At 38.8% G+C, this 14,284-nt stretch overlaps 1 protein-coding gene across 2 annotated transcripts; it reads left to right on the forward strand.

The window, feature by feature from the left end:
• The first annotated feature begins 1,383 nt into the window (after positions 1–1,383).
• LOC116408021 (serine/threonine-protein kinase mig-15-like) lies at positions 1,384–10,701 on the forward strand. 2 transcript variants are annotated; one of them, XM_031894710.1, is made up of 13 exons: positions 1,384–2,422; positions 2,602–2,637; positions 3,438–3,503; positions 4,402–4,458; positions 5,368–5,493; positions 6,023–6,127; positions 7,039–7,129; positions 7,523–7,653; positions 7,840–7,894; positions 8,914–8,989; positions 9,198–9,351; positions 9,694–9,783; positions 10,155–10,701. In XM_031894710.1, exons 5-12 carry the CDS (start codon positions 5,407–5,409, stop codon positions 9,733–9,735), a joined length of 741 nt encoding a protein of 246 aa, XP_031750570.1. In that variant the 5' UTR covers positions 1,384–2,422; positions 2,602–2,637; positions 3,438–3,503; positions 4,402–4,458; positions 5,368–5,406; the 3' UTR covers positions 9,736–9,783; positions 10,155–10,701. The 2 variants fall into 2 exon arrangements, with proteins under 2 accessions (XP_031750570.1, XP_031750571.1); XM_031894711.1 differs by having other exon boundaries at positions 1,384–2,637.
• The last annotated feature ends 3,583 nt before the right edge of the window (positions 10,702–14,284 follow it).

Genomic DNA, 14,284 nt, shown 5'->3' on the forward strand with positions numbered 1-14,284 from the left:
CCAAGTCTAAAGTGTTTGGATTCAGCTAAATAAGAAATCATTACCAAAGATATACCAAAACACTAAATGGAACCAAAACCTGAATTTTTCAATATATCCGCAAAAAACTAAAATATTGCATGATTTGATTTGGTGCATCCCTAACAAAAAATATATTGGTGTTAATATTTGAATCTTTCATTTGTTAGATTCTCATTGAAGAATCCCTAATCTTAGAGCAGAGTGATGCAGGGCAAGGAAACATTTCTCAGGTAAGCCACTAAAGGAAATGGTGAACCATAATCACACAATAGACATCTGTGTATTTATATACAGTAATACTTGGCGTAATGCTTGCCACCGCACTTGTGTGTCTGTACCCAAAGGCACCATGTCAGCCTGGGTGCAGACAAGTTTCTGTACCAAAATTCATTTCATGTGTGTGCACCCAGGCCAACTCCCAGTGCCACTAGTTGCAGACACACAAGTAAGCGAATGCCAGCAGAACGGCTGATTCTGGGCCTGCAAATTATAATAGGCATGCAGAAAATCTGTTCTGTGGGGCCTTAGCCATATAGATATTTTGCACTCCTATATTTACATTTTTCTTTACTACTTTCCATCCTTTTGTGCATAAAATTGATCAACTATTTTAACCTTTTTAGATTGAAAAGACACCAGAAGCATCACAGTCTCTGTGTGCTGACTGTGTAAGTAAGGTGAGTATATATATATATATATATATATATATATATATATATATATAGATATTGAAACATTGTAATTCTTAGCAACTTTCTAATGTTCAGTAAACCTTTTCAGTGATTTTAACATTTAAAGCAGTGTTTTTTGTCTTTTTCTATTGTCTAAACCGCTTGTTTCACACTTTTTAAACAATATAGATTGGAAATTTTACCAGGACTTTTTATTTTTACACACAGGGGCTGATTTACTTACCCACGAACGGGTCGAATGGAGTCCGATTGCGTTTTTTCCGTAATGATCGGTATTTTGCGATTTTTTCGTATGTTTTGCGATTTTTTCGGATTCTTTACGAATTTTTCGTTACCAATACGATTTTTGCGTAAAAACGCGAGTTTTCCTATCCATTACGAAAGTTGCGTAAAAAGTTGCGCATTTTCCGTAGCGGTAAAACTTACGCGAAAAATGCGCAAGTTTTCGCGTAAGTTTTAACGCTACGAAAAATGCGCAACTTTTTACGCAACTTTCGTAATGGATACGAAAAACTCGCGTTTTTACGCAAAAATCGTATTGGTAACGAAAAATTCGTACAGAATCCGAAAAAATCGCAAAACATACGAAAAAGTCGCAAAATGTTCGTTTTCAAGTCGGAACTTTTCCAATTCGTGTCGGATTCGTGGGTTAGTAAATCAGCCCCACAATGTTAATAACCTCTCTCTTCTCTTTAAGAATGAAGAATCTTTGGAAAGTGGTGGAAATGTAAGTAGAAGAGCTTGACTTAACAATTACACCTTGGGTAAAAGGGGTGGCTTGAATAGCATATCATTGCAACCCAATATTTGCATTTTGCCAATACTCACTGTGCTTTTCTGCTAATGCCTCAACAGGTATTTTACTCACTTAAGATTGGAGCATCACCAAGATCAGAGCCTCCACACACTGATAATGTAAGTCTGACGGCGTGTTATGATTATTGCAATACTGGAATCCTATTGGGTATTTTTAGATTTGGTGTTAACCATTTCTTCTCCAAAATGTTAGAATAAAACTATAGGGTTCACTAATGCTTTTGTATTACTTGCTGCATGCAGCCAGCCATTAGTACCCAGCCCAATAAAGCCTTTAATGAGAAAGGGACTGCCATGCATAAAGCTGATAATATTTCTCTTTTACTTTTAGGATGGAGAAGATTTGGAATTTTTAACAGCTAAAAGTGTAAGTAGAAGAGGGTAACACAAACATAATGCATAATAATGTCACACCTTGCTTTATTACACAAGACTTGCTTATCTTGATTTAATTGGATTTTAGGGTTCCGTACTATTTTATTGGGGGGGTGGCAAAGCCATAATATAATACCTTTGGAAAAGTATGGAGTATCCGAAGCCTAAAACAGGATGACTCTCTATTATTTTATGGGCTCAGACAAAAAAAGTTTTGTATAGTACATATATATTTAATTTACACCTTTATATTTACAACACCTTTTCTGATCCCTTAAGGCTGAAAATCCTCCAGAGCAAGAGGCACTGCCTCCAGTTGCTGACTATGTAAGTACTTCAACCCTCTAGCACCCAACACGGTGCCATGACATGTTACAAATTCATATGGATCTTTCAAAGGAAGGTTTATATAGTACATATATATTTAATTTACACCTTTATATTTACAACACCTTTTCTGATCCCTTTAGGCTGAAAATCCTCCAAAGCAAGAAGCACTGCCTCCAGTTGCTTACTATGTAAGTACTCCAACCCTCTAGCTTGTGTATACAGCCAAGTCAATGTCCTGTCCAAAATCACCCAGGTTTCCATTTTCCTGCATTATGATTGGATAACTGATATTATCAAATTAGCACAATTTGGCATAACCCTGCATGTTATTCAAAAATTATGATGTTGTTTCTTGCTTTCCTTTTAGAATGAACAGCCAACAGGAATTCCAGTGGTTTATAATGTAAGTAACGTATGTGTATTAACATGAAAGAAAGCTGTACTATACAAGACAGAAAAGTTCAATATTTTGCGATTATTTCCTATATTATCTTATGCCTTTTTCCTACTGCTTCCATTACACTGATCCATTGGTTTGGCCAATAGCTATAATAAGCAGATCTACAGCAGAATGAGAGTATTTATGCCCCTCCCACCTCCAGATCAACCAATGTGTCTCAATCTGCTTTCCAAAAAGAGGGATTCAGTGCATGTCTAGCCACATTAGGCGATAAAATTGATTGGGAGAGTGAAATAAAAGTCATTAAAGGAAAATTATTCTATTTAGTAATGAAGTGGTTGGCAACTTTATCAAGTATTTAAGGGGTAATTAAGGTAACTAATTTTGCTCACAATCTGCTAAGCCATAGCAACCAATCAGCAAGTAGAATATACTTATCATTTGTTGAAATGAAATATGTATTTGGTTGCTGCTGGGTTACTAGACCTGGTGTACACTTTCCTTACGTGACTCCCTTAAGTTTTCCTATTATCCTGGTATGTTATATTCTGGGACACTTGCTGTGCCTAAGAAATTGGCAAACCACTGGCTGTTAATATATGCAGCATAATGAATGAGAAAACTCACTTATAAGATGGATGTATAATGGGTTAATAAAAGGTTTTATTAATCTGGAACCTTATAGTTAGAACAAATATATTGTATTATTGATTTCTCCCACTCCCTATTTCATTTACTAATATATAGTAATTTGTCATATACATGCACCAGAATATTTATGCTATTTTATATTTTTGTTTAAGAATCCAGCAGTAGATTTTTATGACTGGAACAAAATTGGACGAGGAGGATTTGGAACTGTGTTCAAGGTAAGCCTCTCATGGAAACCCCCAATGAAATGTTTGGTTGTAACCACATTTATAATGAAAGTGCTATCACTGTTCCCCCAAGAGTATAACTAATAGCTTAACCCTAATTTAATCAAATATTAGTGCTGTTCAACTTTTTGCATGTAATTGGTCAGTTACCCAGTATATAAAATATATACAAGCCAATTATGTATGTCATTGGGCAGCCTGGGGGCCAGGAAAGTCTCTTGGAGACTCATATTTTTCCCATGATCTGTTGATGCAGATCATGTAGGATTTTATTTGTTTATTGATATCTCCATTGGGATTCTTCATTATTTCTTTACAAAGAATTTCTTCAGCTATTTCTCCCATTAGAAGGAGTTATCGTTGAAGGTAAAACCATGCAGTTGTAGCAGTAGTGTCACCACTTTATTCTCCAGTGCACTGACATCTTTGTGTACTGTATTGCCTTGAGTGACAAAATGTCCAAGTTAGAACAATTTGATTTGGAATCATAGAGCAAGTAAATGTGCTCACGTTCATAAAATTGTTTCCCTTTCCCAATGTTTTACTCGAAGGGCTACAAAATACATCATAAACCCAGTTGCAACCCTGTCACGTTTCTACAATTAACATGGCACTTAGTTTGGCCTATCCAAATGCTCTCAACTAGAACCAGTAAAAACTCCTTCTCCTTGCTCCTTCTCCCAAGCTTGCAGAGCTGCAAAAAACACTATTCAGCAAACATGGGTGAAGAGATAGGAACCCTTGATCAGTTATTCTTGTGGGGGTTTGACATGTGTTGTGCAAGTCTCATACAAAATACTACCTGGCTGTCTTGTGACCCAACTGACAGCTCTAAAATACTGAGTTTAAGTAAAAAAATAACAAGAAAATGTTTCTGTTTGTGTTACAGGCAAAATATGAAAAGACTGTGTACCCTGTGGCTATAAAAATCACAGAAATCAAAAAGGTAATGAGCCAGAGGCCTGAGGGTTTTAATACATTTTACTGCAGTGGTGTAACTATGGAGGAGGTGGGCTTTGCAGTCACACGGGGGCCCAGGGGAGGGGGCCTGGACTGCGGGGTCTGCTTCCTCTATAGAAATCCTACCTGAGAGCTGGTGGGGAGTGGGGGACGTGTGGGGCAGGCTGGCACACAGGCAGATGGGGCTGGGTAGGGGTGTACACCTGGCCCCTCTGAAGATTTTTTTGCATGGGGACCTGGCCATATACAGTAACACCACTGTTTTACTGTATATCTGAATACTCATTGTACTGTGTTTTTAAATTTCCCCATATAAACTATGTATATGTAAAGAGAATCAGTTAAAGTTACCACAGATGCTAAATTATCAACAAAAGTTTAATCTTTCTTGTACCATAAACAACAAGGGCCAGTTAAATGTTGCCTTTAATGCTCACAAAGCTACCAGACTCTTTAATAACTAGTATTTACCAATAAAAGGTAATCCCTTATACAATACTTTTCTCGCATGGCACCAACATTTACCATGTGAATCTGGCACCTAATTAGAAGTAAGAGTCACCATCCATTTTAGATAATTGTAGTGCCTTTGGCCACTTGTATGACACATTAGCAAATCTGCATTTAGAAGGGTCTTATTTAGCAACTTGGTGACTGCCTTTATTTGCTTCACTTTCCCTATGGTGCCAAGCCACTCAGAGAAAGACACAGACCTTTTGGTCTTATTTTAGGCCTTGTGCAAACACAGTACATGTTTTGTTCTGATACAGCGGTTTCTCTATAAGCGCTTATATATTCATAATGAACACCTTTCCTTGTTCCTACAACGGGAAAAGCAATATGTCAATTTGCAATAACGGTTTATATTTTTCTATACTTATTCTCTGTTGTATAGAGATGCACTGAAGAAAACAAAGAACTACAGGAGGTGTATATGATGCAGAAAGTTTCTGGACACAGAAACACTGTTGAATATTATAGTTCCATGATCTATGCCACTCCAGAGTCAAGGCAGTTATGGGTAAGGAAATATTTATCTTAAATTGTTTTAGCAGAAAAAAAATACACTGACAAGGGCCAATCTCATCTGAATGCTGTTATCCCAAATATGCCTACGTTTAAGTAAAGTGGGTCTAACAATAAAATTGACCTTTTGCTCAATGTAAATCAAATATGAGGGTGCTACTGAATCCATATATCTATAAATTATCCTACCCCTCTGCAACATTTCAAATTATACACTGAGTAACATGGAAAGGAATAGGGTGGGACATGAGGGGCATTACTTGTAACAGTAAAACAGAAGATGAGGCAGTCAGCTCTAGCAAGAAAGACCAATAAGGCAATAATGGCAGTAAGAGCACCGACTGCTACTGTCTGGCATCTGTACTGTCTGTAGTGGCCTTCAGAGAAATACTATTAATCCAATAATCCACTAGTAGGTAGGAAATCTTATGAGTATGGTAATGGAAGATAGAATAAAAGGTGTGTGTAGATAGTGTATAGTGTTTATGGTCAAGGTTGTAGCTTATTAGGTCTGCATTCTCTAGTGCGTTATGGAATATTGTTGTGGCGGATCTATATATGACCTGAAGAAAGTGTACAAATCCATCCCAGAGCATGGAATTCAGTACATATCCAGAGAAGTGCTAGAGGTAAGCCTGGCTTAACCTTAATCATCCTTAAGTTTGTATTCACTGTTTTGTATCTGTCACTCAGTCATTGTAAAGCATAGAAACGTATTGAAGCATAATTGTGATCAAGTCTTATTGCCCCCCCTAGAAGTTTGATGCCCTAGGCCTGAGCCTATTTATATGGTTGTAGTTGCCTCATATTTACCGTACCTCTTTGGTTTATATCAGGGAATCCCCTGTTTTAATTTTCATAAATTACGCAAATATATAGTGAATAAAGTTCCCCCTACTGTAAAATATAAGGAATTATAAGTTACCTTGGCATTCCATGACTATATAAATGCACAAGACCAAAGGCTGAGTGCTTTTATACAGGTCATGAAACTCCAAGGTGACGTCTAATATCTCATACTTTTCAACAGGGGGCGCTTTATTATAATACGCAAGTTTCAGTGAGTCATGTGACAGATATTACATCACTTTAGCACTCATTATAACTGATGACATCACTATCGCCATTTATAAGGATATTATTTACAGGATATCCATGGCTTTTGTCTATTATATATATGTTAGTAATATGTGGGCTGGCCTGATACATGCGAGTGGGTTCGGGCCGACCTCAGCACATCACATGCGGGTTGCGGCCGGGTTTTGGCTGAGTTCTTCCGCTCGCCCTCCCCGCCTGCGACCTTACACTGCCGGCAGCTCTCTTCCAGATTCTCTAGTTATAGGCGTGTGTCTTGAAAGGCCCACCCGTATTGTGACAGGGTGGGCACAGGTCTATAAATGGAGAGAGGGAGCTGGGTTGAGTAGGGTTCGGGTTGGGAGATGGCGGTTTTATCTGTTTTAGAATAGCAAATCTAATGTTCCATTGATTTCTTAATTATCCATGGAGAATAATCACTATTTGTGCTCATTTATCTTATTAGGGCTTGAACTACCTACATGAGAAATGTATTGTGCACCGTGATATCAAATGTATGAATATCACGCTAACCTATCCAGCCGTAGTTAAGATAAGTAAGTAATATTCACAATTTTTTTAAATTCTAGCATTAATATTTAAATGCTTAAATTAATGTGGGGTAGGGGTGTTTGAGTCTGCAATTTGACGTGCATAACTAGGATGTATCACTGTTACTCTTATTGTGTGGGTGAGAAATCAGGTAAATGGGTTAGGCCAGAAATAAGCTGGTTCTATATACGATATTATCAGTGAGACTGACAAACCCCACAGGGCAACAGGTGGTTAACAGTAAGGGGGTTACCTCTGAGATTGATAATCTTGCGAATACATTCGGGGTTATTCTCACTTTAAACTATAACAGCTATAAAAAGATAAAAAATGATAAAGATCTGCTTTGCTGTTTTACGCATGCTGCCAGAACTAATTTATTTATGCTTCTGTTTCAGTTGATTTCGGGCTGGCTGCACAGTTAAGAAGCCCAGATGATACAATCAGGGGTGCCTGTGGAACAAGTTATTGGATGGCGCCAGAAGTTATTGCGTGCAAATACAATCGATACTGCACATATGGCTTAAAGGTGAGAATATAAATATAGTGCATTCAGTGGCACTAGTGTTCCTACTAACTCACTGCCAATAGCACTTTAGTCTGGAACATGCAGGACTGCAATATCTAATTCATCAGCCCCTACAGTTATAGATTATGTACAACTCCGCACAGACGTTAATTTACTTATTAATTTTCTTTGTATATTTATTTCCAGTGTGATATCTGGTCGTTTGGCATTACCGCCATAGAGATGGCTGAAGGAAAGCCACGTAAGTAAAACACAAATTTTTAAAATTTAGTTAAGGCTGCTTCTAAGGCGAATACTGTGCCTCAATGGGCGATATTCAGTTCCTGAGTCAACGTCTTGAAAACACTTTTTAAAACATTTTAGCCAGCTTTGTTTCCTGATATCAAATACATTTGGCCCTACATTCTTATAAATTATTTAATTGACTACAATGATAGAGTAAGACAGCTACTTCTTTCCGGCCCTGAGTAGGGGCCATACAACAATGGCAGAATAGCCTTGTGAGATGATAGCCCTTCCCCTTTTGTCTTTATTTGGCACAATTAATATTTACTTAGAAATAAGCCTCCTCTCACTGAGCTCACATTATGCAGCATTGAATCCTGGGAATAAAAAAAGAAATGCATGCAGGTCATTACCTGCAGGGCAGGTTGCAAAGTGTAAAAGCCATCTACCATGTCTCTCACTATTTTGACTATAAAACAGTTCTGTCTGCATCATGAAAACAGGGTTGGATTTTGCACATAGGCATACCCCTTCCCTCCTTGGCCCAGACTGGCAATATGTGGGTTCTGGCAAATGCCAGAGGGGCTGCTGTAAGACGACAGTCACTATTTAGTGGGACTCTGTGTGGCTGTTTGGGCCTTTGTGTACTTGAAATGCCAGGGCCTACTTTGAATCCCAGTCCACCCCTGTTTCCTCCCCTAACTTGCGTATCATTCAAACCAACAGTGGGTGCAGGCCAGAAATAAAGCCTTTAATACAACTGACCTTATGGTAGATAGTAGGAAAGGGCTGCTTTACACCTGCTGATGTTGCGCTTTGTCATAAGCAATTGAGCAGGGTGGGGTGTGTAAGGCAGACAGGGTTCCAGGCCAGTGTATTAGGGTTAGTATTACTTAGGGCACCAATACTAATTGGCCTTTGAATCTCTTTGCTTTGAATCTTATAGCATTCATGCTTCCCATGATATTCAGTAATATGTGCTTTAGATATCATCAATGCTCTGCAGTATTTAAAATGCTGTTTTATATCCTTTAGCTTACTATCGTGTGCCTGATGCAGCGTCCCTCATTTACAGATGTGAACCGCCCAGACTATATGACCGATACAATTGGTGAGTCCTTCTACAGAATTCCCTATGTCTTTTAACTAGCAATTCTCTTCCAAGATTGGTATTCTAGTCCATCATTCTGATGAAGTATTGCTATTGGCAAATGTATATAGAACTATTACACACTGAGACATGTAATTGTACTATTATTATTATTATTTTAATAAAAACATCCCTTGATTAAAGCTGAATATTTATTGCATGTTCAAAGGTCTGAAAGTTTTGAGGATTTCCTAGCGCTGTGTTTGGTAAAATCACCTGATCGAAGACCTACGGCCAAAATGCTTCTCAACCACAGCTTTATAAAGCAACAACCAATGGCTGATAGCATGGAAAATTGGTTGATGGAATATATCAGCACTATGGTAAGAGCATTTTTTTATACAAATAATGTAACTGTTTCAATGTGTTTATACTCTTTATATCCATAACATTTAATCATTTTAGAGTAGACCATTCTTTTTACTTTGTTGTAACTTAGTTCTTTCACAGATTCATAACCATTTTTGTAAGAGATGAAAGGAATACAGGCACATGCGACTCATAAGGATATCACAGCCCTGCTCTATCTACACACAGAATCACATCTCCTTCTTTGTGTCATATACATATCAGACAGCACAGAACACACATTAATAATATGCTGCTTTAATATACAGTTATTTAGCATGGAAATCCATTTTTGCACTTGTCTCTTTCTTTTATAGTACTGGAATGCTGAATGGTACGGCCCAGAAAATGCCCAATAAGATACACCTAAGAGCAGTGGCGAATAAGGACTATATCGGCTATTTAAGGTTGGTCTAGCATTTCAAGTTCATGGTGTTATTAATCATATTTTGTTTATTATACTGAAATCTGTGTTAAGTTGGAGGACACTCCCAAAGAAGCTAAATAATAGGCCGAAACCCCATATAGATGCAACTGCTTATTCGTATTTATCTATTAGAGAGATACTGACACTTGATATTGATATACTGACACCCTGCCTGCTGCTCCCCATCCCCAAACCCTGCCACTCAGTTTCTCACATTTCTTTCTCAGAACCTAGGAATCTAGTTATCCCTTTAGTATCTAGGCTGATTACCAAAGAAGGGTCAGGGAGGAAAAGGGTTTATGAAGTTTTTAAAAATGCATCTTCTTACACATTTTTCTTTGATCTAACCAGCTACAGTCATGGAACAGTGGGCGTACGTTAGATGTTCCTGAATGGCTAGCAAATCTTCTTAAAGGTCCTCAGGAACTGCAGCCATAATGATTCCAGCAGGGGCAGCGCTGAATGAGAAAAACTGGTAACTTCAAGTTTAGCTTTAGAAGCTGCTCGGATGAGTAGTGAAACGTCTTCAATGATTACTTAACAAGTCCAGTTGCTTTAGATTTATACTAGATATTTAGTCACATATTTCTCCGGCTTTAGCACAGCATGATCCTGACATTTTGGAAAAACACCCAAGCTAAGCTCAACTTTGCTTACCAGTGTCAACTGTTTCTCCTTCTTACAAAGGTTATACGATCTAACGGATTGTGGCCACAATGGAGCGTGCACCTGGACTTTGGAATGAATGTCTGCGCTGGCTTAGAAGAGACTGCCACGAAGGAACCAGCCAGCGGGTGGTGGAGGGTTTAAGGATTCTGACATCCTTGGGAACTAAGTTCCCTGCCAAGTTTTGTAAATATGTCTGTAACACTTAAATAAAGTTGTAATTTATTTTGTCTGTTTTTTGAATGATTCCTTTGTGAAAAATTTAGCACTGAAACAAAGAATATTTTATTTTTTTAAAGCCTTTATTTTGATTTTTTAAGTTCAAAATCAAACAGTTGTAGAAATTATCTGTAGAACGTGAACAGAGAGGGAGAGAATGAAGAGGGAGGAGGGGCAATCAAATGCTACTAATTTCATTTCACAATTAAGGTAGTTTAGTTGTTAAAAAACATTTGGGCTATTTGTGTCTGGGTTCAGTACCCATAGGAGCCATATATCAATGAACTTGTCATGGCATCCTCTGGCAAGCTAAGTTGCTTTGTAAAATGGTAGAGCTTTGTTCACAGTGTCCTTCCAGTCCTTCAAGGTTGGAGGGTTTGATCTGTTCCATTTGAGTATAATCTGGGTTTTGGCATAATATAGGATTGTTTGGAGGAAGATTCTGCTTTCTTTTGAGGTTACAATTCCAAGTGTCAGTCCAAGTAACGCGATTTGTGGAGTGGTTTCTATTGTCAGCACCATCACCTTAGGTATGAATGAAAAAACCTGGGTCCAGTATTCATGGATCTTACATGTAGCCACGTGAAGTTTTGTTTCCAGATTTGGTCCAGTGGGTGAAAATTGGCTAAATGCTGCGAGTTTGAGCTGGCTGTACCTGTATCGTGTGTTAGGAGTTATTTTTTTAATAGTTGTCAGATTGTCCAGTTTTAATAACTGGCCTTCAGGGTTTAGATCTTGAAGATATTTAATGCCCAGTTGAGCCCACCATTGAAATTCTGGCAAGTGTCGGAGGCTTGGGTTGCACCAGAGTGGAGTATGGGGGGGAAAGTTGGATCTCGTTTGGAGTGCAGGAATTTTTGTGCAGAGGTCCAGGCTCTCACTGTAGTATCATCGGTGATGTTTCAGTGTGCCTCCCTGCCCCTATATGGTAGGGCTCTTAATGTTTCCATAGAGCCCAGGACAGAGGCTTCCAACACAGTGGCAGAGTTGGAGTGTGCTGATTATAACCACTATCGGGCCGTCACTAGAACTGTAATTACTGTAAGTAATACAAATAAAAGTTGGGTATAGCAAGGCCCCCAGTGGACCCTGTTCTTTGTAGCACTGATATGCTAATCCTGGAATCTCTATTAGACCAGAGAAACAGGATGGCCAAAGAGTTCAGTTTTTTAAATAGGGATCTGGGCAGTCAGCCCCACTATGGTTTCTGTGTTACAGATCATTTCAGCCACAGGGCCACAGGGCTGTATTTGTATATAGGCACCCAAGGGCCTGTGCTTAGGGCAGCAGCTTTTGGCTTATGGGGAGTGGCCCTCGGGTGCCTATATATAACATTTTTCTTTAAAAATAAAACAAAACTTCACCCAGCCTATTATCTAATAATAATACAATGCATCCATCAATGCAAGCCTATTTATTGGTTGCTGGTGTCAGTGACCCCCTACAACCAGATTGCATTTTCAACTGCAGGATTTAATGAAGCAGAATTGGAAATCTATTTTAAAAAAAACATACAAAACGGTCATAGAAATTTACACCTGGGCAGTAACCAACACCAATCGATGAGTGATTCGTTTTTTCTTTGTTGCCATAGGTTACTGCCCAGCAGCAGGGTTAGCTTGCAGCGTGAGTTGTAGTGGGAAGAGGGGCACCGTGCAGCTCATAGACATTCTGCAAAGAGCAGATCACAGTAAGTGAGTAAAGGGTTCCCTCTGGTGGTCACAAGGCAATTGTGAGATTTCCAGCTAGAGCAGGGGTGGCTAAAAAGTTGATCGCAGTCCACCAGTCGATCCCGTGTGGATTTCTGATGGACCGCTTCTAAGCGGGGAAATGTGGAAGTATGGCGCGTTTATTGGGTATGCATATGTTCGCTGCGTCGCGTACGTATGTAGTGAGGAGTCAAAAGGAGGAGTCAAAAATTACTGAAATACCATTAAAAAATGAAGCCCAATTGCAAATAGTCTTAGAACAGCAATATCTACATAATAAAAGTTAATTTAAATCTGAACAACCCCTGTAGTAAAATGAATGTTTTAATGCACTGCTTTCTACCTTTTAAAACCCAGGGGTAACAGTTACTAGTTAGAAATGAGGAGATATCTGACGCCAGTCCCATATACTTCAGTTTACAAACACACAGTGCCTGACTCAGAATGGAAATCTGTGGGTTCTGGCAAATGCCAGGGGGGCTGCTGTAAGATGCCATAGACAGACACTATTTATTGGGCTGCTGGGGGGCTGTTTGGGCCTCTGTGTACTTAAAATGCCAGGGACTATTTTGAATCCCAGTCTGAACACCAGTGTGTAAGTGCCCTAAGTCTTGAGCTCCTTACAGGCAATGACACAAAAATATACCTGTTGGACCAATACAAAAATGCATATTATATGCATGAAGGGGCCCAAATCTTCCAAATGTTACTTGGTGATGTATGTAACCTCACAATCTGCTATAAACCATTATTAGCCTCAGAGACTGCAGTGTCAGTGGGGTTGAAGGGGGCACTGTCATTAAAGAAATTAGATTTGCTTTTGTGTCTAAAAAGAGTACGTCATGTTTGGAAAGATTGGGTATTTTTAGGGGGGCAAATTATTTTGGGGAAAAAAATGTTTTTGCTTAAATAGGTAAGTATATTAAAAGTCTTCCTGTCTCTCACAAAGCAGCAATTCTGTCATGCTTTATGGCTGAGATTTTAGCATTCTTTATTACAATATATACAGACCACAGCGGTCAGCTTTCCTGTCTGAAGCCAGCTGCTATGCCCTTCCATTGATAATAATGTAACTGCTGATGCACATTCGTTTTATTAAGAGGGAAATTTAAGCTTTTTTCGCTACCTGTGGGCTTAGCAGGAAACCACAAAGTGCTTGAACTTGTTCCATGGATACTTAGTGATTAACAGGATTATTTAGTGAGTTGAATTAAGAAAGCCTAGCAAGACAAAGGAAACAACTCCAGAATAAATATATAACTTTATTGCAAACACTAATAAGAAGTGCTTATAAATGAAGTAGAAATATGTCCATGTCCATGATCAAAGCCTTACCTCACAAAGTGCCCTTGGTAGATTTAATGTTCCATAGGGTTTCCCTCTGAATTCCCTCTGAACCACTGAATTTGCCATTCTGCAATGACTTGCAGCAAGTGGCTCAGAGGTGAGACCTGGCACCTCTATGTCAGTTTCATCAGCTGTGGGTCCCCACTATCTCCCCATAGGAAAGGCTCCCACACTCTTCTGTTAGCAGCTCAGAACTAAGTGAGGAGACTCTGGAAGCCACTGAGAATTTTATTTTCTGAGCTCCGTGTGAAGTTCAAACACTCGGCCCCTGTGTGTGGCAAGGGAGCTCCAGGGATTCTGCTTCCCAAACTGCAGGCAAAATAAACAATGTATTCTCTCTTTATCTAAAGTATATGTATATATTATATCATTGCTCTGCAGTATAATTCCCACTATCCTCTCCCTCCTATTGTATTTTCTTTAAACGGAATTGTTGTTCGACTAAGACCTTTCTTTTTTCGTTACTTTTCTAAACAAAAGACTTTGGGGCCGATTCACTAAAGGTCGATAAAACGAGCGCTATTTATAGCATGCATTCAA

The sequence above is a fragment of the Xenopus tropicalis genome, chromosome 10, assembly GCF_000004195.4.
Source record: "Xenopus tropicalis strain Nigerian chromosome 10, UCB_Xtro_10.0, whole genome shotgun sequence".
Taxonomy (NCBI): domain Eukaryota; kingdom Metazoa; phylum Chordata; class Amphibia; order Anura; family Pipidae; genus Xenopus; species Xenopus tropicalis.

What these genes read in the sequence shown, in the direction of transcription:
- LOC116408021 (XM_031894711.1), top strand. Translation starts at nt 5,407, where the DNA reads ATGATGCAGAAAGTTTCTGGACACAGAAACACTGTTGAATATTATAGT. An exon ending in GATGGCTGAAGGAAAGCCAC is followed by an intron (nt 7,895 to 8,913) that starts GTAAGTAAAACA and finishes TATATCCTTTAG; the next exon opens with CTTACTATCGTGTGCCTGAT. An exon ending in TGGAATATATCAGCACTATG is followed by an intron (nt 9,352 to 9,693) that starts GTAAGAGCATTT and finishes TTTCTTTTATAG; the next exon opens with TACTGGAATGCTGAATGGTA.